The 6,454-nt window shown below is 31.5% G+C and overlaps 1 protein-coding gene across 1 annotated transcript; it reads left to right on the top strand.

The window, feature by feature from the left end:
- Window positions 1–143: 143 nt before the first annotated feature.
- LOC144961884 (phosphopantothenoylcysteine decarboxylase-like) lies at window positions 144–5,173 on the top strand (the record flags this gene model as incomplete). The annotated part of the gene is made up of 3 exons (XM_078894921.1): window positions 144–300; window positions 4,549–4,644; window positions 5,045–5,173. Coding segments are annotated over exons 1-3 (318 nt in total), but the record flags the coding sequence as incomplete, so codon positions are not given.
- Window positions 5,174–6,454: the final 1,281 nt, after the last annotated feature.

Below are 6,454 nucleotides of genomic sequence, written 5' to 3'. Positions count from 1 at the left end.
ACCCTTGTAAAGCGCTTTGAGCACGTTTAATGGATATTGCTCTATATAAAAGCTCAAGTTTAAATCATTATATTTTATCGTTCATAGAGCTTTGTTTTCAATGCCCATCTCACATTTATTCTATGTATTAATTTCAGCTACGATCGTCTAGTTCATTAGGAACCCTCAACCCATTTTCCCGAGTAAGAGGACGTAACTCCAACACCAATGGCTCCATGCATTCTCATTGGTTGTACTGGCAGTGTAGCTTCAGTTAGAATCCCACTGCTTGTTGGAGAATTACAGAATCTGGAACCAATGGTAATTAAGTTTTTATTTTGAATAGCTTTAAAAAATCAAATCAACAATATAATGGAGAATACAATAACTAAAACCATTTTTGTATATAATTATTTGTTTTAATGATTCTTTAAAAGAAAAAAAAAAAACAACTTGAAAATTTGTATAATACAAATCCGTAAAGTCTGGACACACTAAAGTTAAAATTTGGAATTGATGGCAATGCAGATTTATTGCATCGAGTTCATGCAAATTTTGTGAAACGCATTGACATTTGCATTGCAATGATGATGGCGCTCATATTGAAGATATTATTTGAATTAAATAAATAGTGAAAATAAAACTTAATTTTAATTCTATACCAAAAATGTTCAACTATCCTATGTGTCCACACTTTAATTTTAAAGAAATTTGGCATCTTCGACAATATTAAATCATAGAATCGCATGTAATAAGCAATATGTATTTTTATTGATTTATTTTATATTGTTTGTATTTTTATTTTTTTTTGTTATTATTTTTTTTTTTGTCATAAGGTCTTGACTGGTTCTTGACCTTTGAGGGTGCTGCAATTCAAAGTGCCTAAAGAACAACACACATGGAAAAATTATTTTTATTACATCTCACAATTAACATCATATTCTGGCTATTTCCTATGCTAAACTGTATTATAATCCTTATGTGTTGGACTATCATAGTTTATTGATCGTATTTATTAAGTATTAAAAACCACTCTATATATTATAGGGGAAACAACTAACGGTTATGGGTCCAGCGCCGTGTTGGCAGCAGATTTAGAACACTGGATTTCTGACTGTGTTTATATTCATTTTCGTGTCATTTTTAACTCCTGGCGTTTCAGTTTTTATTTCATCGGCCATGTGCAAAAGACACCACAAAAGGTCCCACAAAAGAAAATATATAAATATTTAAAAGGGTTTTTTTTTTTACTATATTTTCATAAAGTTTTCGGGTTGGCAGGGAAAAATGTTTTTTTTAAATTTTAAAAATCCAATGCATAAATAAAAAATGAGAGAAAAATTTTCTTTTTTCCCCAAGAAGGAAAAAAAAGAATTTTTTTTTAAAATTATTGTTAAGAAAATTTTTTTCCAATTTGGGGGAAGGGAAAAGAAAAAAAAAGATTTTTTTAATTTGTGAAAAAATTTTTAAAGCATTTATGATAGAAAAATGGGGCCTTCCGAAAGCCCCTACTTTTCCCCAGTTTTCCTTTTTTAATATATATATATAAAAATTTTTTTTTTAATACTGGGGAAATTAGGACTTTCGAAAGGCCCCCAATAAATAAAAATTTCAAAAAAGAATATAAACGGGTTTTTCACCAACAAGATTTCCCAAAAATTTAACAGGGGGTAAAATTTCCCCCCAAAAAACACTCGCGAATGTAAATTTTTTGGCCTCTAGCATGACGAAACAGCACATACAAAATGAACTTAAGAACCATACACAATGACTTTAAATTTCACGCAACGGGTAAGAATATTCCAGGGAAGAGGCCCCGTTTTTTTTCCGCATTTTTCTTCAAATGGCCTTTGCAAAAAAAAGAAGTGGACATTGGGAAACACGAAATTTTTGGGCGCTTTGGGCAGAAAAATGGGCTTTAATTACAGCAAAATGCATATAAAATCGCAAAAAAAGGGCAATAAAGAAAAATATCAGCCGCGCAAGGAAACTGGACCTTTTTTAAATTAAAAATTATTTTAACTTTTTTTTTAGAGTCAATATTTCTTTCTCAAAATTCAATATGAAATAAAGAATGATAAGAAACAATGTTCGAACCAGCAGCAAAAGTTTAAAAAAATTCAATTTTTTAAAAAACTCATATCATCCTAAGACACCATTTTCTTTATTTCCCGCCACACATGATTTCACTTCCAGGGCTGTTTTAGGCCTTGCCCGGGGAGTTATAGTTTTTTGACTTTCCCTTTTTGGTCCAAATCTGGGATCCTTAACCGAGAGGGGCAGTAAAATGTTTTTTTTCCTTTTAGGGGAGGATGCCTTTTCCATTGAAAGTCGTCTCGTTGTATTTGTTGTTGGGGGTAGATATATCCATTGACATTAGAATGCTTCTCTCTCATACTGGCCCTTTGCGCTACTGCCCAGCATGTGTTTTCTTTTGGGGCCCTTTCAACCCCTAAAAACCCCCAAAGTCGTTTAAAACCCTTACGGTCTATGTCAAGTGCCTGTATCCTAATTACTTTGTTACTGTATGGACAAAAAAATTGCTTGCTACCCTTTAGAAGGGATGCTGAAAAAAAAGTACTTTCCCCCCCACCCTAAAGACCTAGACACCCAGTTATTTTTTTTTTTAAAACCCCCTTTCTTGAGACGAGTATTGTACAAAGGGGGAAATTTCGCCCCAAAATTTACCAAAACTAAAAAATTTTTCATCTCTTTATTCGCTTCTTTTCCGTCTTAAATTTCAACTTTTTTCCCATTTAAAAAAAAAACATTAAAAACAATTTAACCAAAATTAAAAATTTATCAATCACGTCTCTCTCCAATCATGGCAAAAGTCACTTCCTCTAAGCAACGCCTAGCAACCAGATTGGTTTCCCCCAAACACCGGGAAGAGGGTTCCCCCACTCAACGAATAAAAGTCGGGCGCCCCAGTCCCTCTTATAACCCATTCTAGGCAAAAACATCCCCACACTTCCCCAAAGGGATTTATAAAAGTAAAATCTTTTCAATTTTACCTATAAAAATAATAATAATAATAATAATAATAAAATAATAATAATAATAATAATAAAAATTAAAAAATAAAAAATAATAAAAATAATAATAAAAAATAATAATAATTAAAAATAAAAATTTTAAAAATAATAATGAAATAATAATAATAAAAATAATAAAAAAAAATAATAAAATAATAAAAATAATAATAATAAAATTAAAAATGAAAGTATTAAAAAAAAAATAATAAAAATAATAATAAAAATAATAATAATAATAATAATAATAAAATTTTAAAAATAAAAAAAAAAATAAAAATAATAATAAAAATAATAATAATAATAATAATAATAATAATAATAAAATAATAAATTTAAAAAATTTTAAAAAATGACTTTATATAGCCCTAAACATCGACGTTAAAAACGTGCCCCTGCGGCGATTTACATCAAAAAATGGTTTTTTTTTTTTAAACGAAACAAAAAGAAAAAAAAATAATAGATTTAAAAACCCGACACTACTTTTTAACATGAATACCAAAAAAAAATCAAAACAACAAAAAATTTCATAACAACAACAAAAAACAACAACAACAACAAAAAAAACCTTCCCGGGAAAAACTAAGTTTTCAGACCCTTTTCCCGAAAATTATAAAATTTTTACAGGGGTTTGCCGGGACTGAGTGCAAAGAAAAGCAATGTTAAATTTTAATATTAATTTCGACCAAAAATCTTTCATTTAGATTTAATTATTTAATGGAAATAGAGTAGGGATATATCGCCTACTCTTAAATTGACTCGTGTAAACACAGATTAATCAAATCGGCGAGACCTAACTTTAAATATGTGGCTTGGTTTCCCCTTTTCTCTTCATCTGGCTTTGAACTTTTTCCAAAAAATCATGCGATCAAATAGAATTTTAAAAATGAAAAAACCAAAAATGACCAAAATTTTAATGACTTCCCTTTCTGGGGTTTCCCCATAGCTCAGTTGGGTTTTGAGTACCGTTCAAAACCCCAAATGGACCGAGATCCCAAACGGGGAAATATTTTCCCAAACCCCCCCCCCCCCCCCCCCCCCCTTTTGTCCACCCAGCATTTAAAAGGGTAGCTGAGTGGTTTGATTTGCGGGAAAATACTTTGCGATAGTCCCAGCGCCCCATTTCCCAAAAGGGTAGCAACGATTGCTATATTCCCTTTCACGCTATGGGAAAATGTGATAAACTCCGGGCCCATGGGCCGAATGGCTCTGAAGGGGTTTCTTTTTTCTGGGGACCAAACCCTTAAAGCTCATCATAAAAATACTTCGGAAGCAGTGAGTTAAGGAAAAACGTTTTTTGGCTGCCATTTCGGAAAGTAGTAGTAGCCTATCGTGGAACCAATTTTGGTTGCTATGAGCGTTCTTGAGGAAATGACGACACGACTTTTCTTCCCATTAGGTTTCTTATTTATAATATGCTCATCCTTCTTGACATCAACAAATAGTAATGGACATAATCGTTTTAATGTAGAGAGCTCAATTTGCATTTTTTTTTCTCTCTGGATTTCAGTATTTCATTTTGTGCATAAAATTTCAGCCTGACATCCGTCTGGTAGCCACAGATCACTCTCTTCATTTCTTTAAGGCTGATCAAGTTTCTGTCCCAATTTACACCGACAAGGATCATTGGGAGGTAAAATGTGTGAAATTTCTTTAAACGCAAAAAAAAAAAGTAAATCATTGCCATGTTGATTGTTTAAATAGATAGTTTTATTCTTACAAAATTATTGCTGTCGTTGAAATGCAGAATAATAAAGAACTTCTTAATTTCCTATTGTCTTTTCAATACACTCAAGAAAACTTTGGGAAAGAACGATTCATATAATATAACAATAATGGAAACACCTAATCTAATATCTCTTCTGCCCTCATATTAAATAAATATTAAAATGACGCACCGATTAAATGGATCTATGTAAATATATGATTTAAAAAATGACATCAAATCGGTTATATTTAAAGATATAACAAATAATGGACACACATATTTCACTGATCACGTTCCACAATTCTTTATATCCCATCAAATCCAGACCTGGTCTAAAGAGGAAGATCCTGTACTACACATAGAGTTACGTAAATGGGCTGATTTGATGCTGATTGCACCACTTGACGCAAACACAATGTCCAAAATGGCCACTGGACTTTGTGATAATCTACTTGTGAGTGAGATTGTGTATGTGTGTGGGTATGTGTGTGTGTCTGTGTATGTGGGGGGGGGGGGGGGGGGAAATTAATCATGATTGAGCCTTGGACTTGCAAGGAAAATTCAAGTAGTGAGGCCGGCCATTCGCTGCATGTTCTGGCTTGATCTCCAAAGCTTTTTTCATCACGTATTGCTTAATCATTTAAATTTAAAACAATCCCATGCCCAAAATTGTGAACACCTATTTCACTGTATCTATTGGATTATTATTATTATTATTATTATTATTATTATTATTAATTATTATTATTATTATTATTATTATTATTATTATTATTATTATTATTATTAATTTTGGATTAATCAGCTATTTGTAACATTAGTAACTGACGAGAACTGAATTATGCATTTAAAGAGACTTGTGTATTTCATATGTCTTGCAGAGCGATCGGTGCAAAATATTTATAGTTTATAGCAAAACATTAACATATTTAAAAATTATATATTTAAATAATTTGGAAGCAAATAAATACTTCATATTGCCTACTTCAAACTTTTTAAACTTAATATTTCCAGAAATAAACAGTTTCAATTTTGTACAATTAAATCTTGTAGTATAATATTTATTTAGATTTAAAATTTTGGTCTATGTATTAGATTGTTTGATGATAATCTATCATTTACAACTAAACTTATTATTTGGCAATTTAATGATTTAATATTGACACGAGAAGGGGTTAGGACGTGAAAGGACTGATTTCAATGGTGTTTTTTCTGGGTATTTTTTTTTTTTTTGGATGTGGGGTGTGGGGCGGGGGGGGGGGGGGGGGGGGGAGGGGGGTAAGATTGTTGGGTTTTTTTTTGTTGTTGTTGTTCTTTTTTTTCTTTCTTTGTTGTTGTTTGTTTTTGTTTTTGTTTGGTCTTGTTTTGTTTGTTTGTTTGTTTTTTAAAAATAATTCGTAATATTTTCAGATTTCTGAATCACATCAAATTTATGAATTTCGTCCATAAGTATATAATTTTATTTTAAAAATTCCAGATCTATAAAATCATCAAATAGTATTTTATATCGCTTTATGACTGATGCAACCTTCATTTGTTAGCATGAAAAAAAAATTGTGGAAGAATCTCAATCATTTTCGTGTCTGTACAAAAGCAGAAACTGGGTGGGGTTCCTGACCTACCATAGTGGGCAGGGAGGTACATGCTATGTCTTCTATCCCCCGTATTCTGGGTTTGGGGTTCCTACCTCCCTAGGGGCAGAAGGTACCTGCTGTTTCTACCCCCTTTTTTGGGG

Source organism: Berghia stephanieae, unplaced genomic scaffold (genome assembly GCF_034508935.2).
Source record: "Berghia stephanieae isolate SIO BIC M18660-M18661 unplaced genomic scaffold, UCSD_Bste_1.3 scaffold4686, whole genome shotgun sequence".
NCBI lineage: Eukaryota > Metazoa > Mollusca > Gastropoda > Nudibranchia > Aeolidiidae > Berghia > Berghia stephanieae.
Note: the sequence above shows the minus strand (reverse complement) of the source record. Positions and strands in the feature narration are given on the sequence as shown.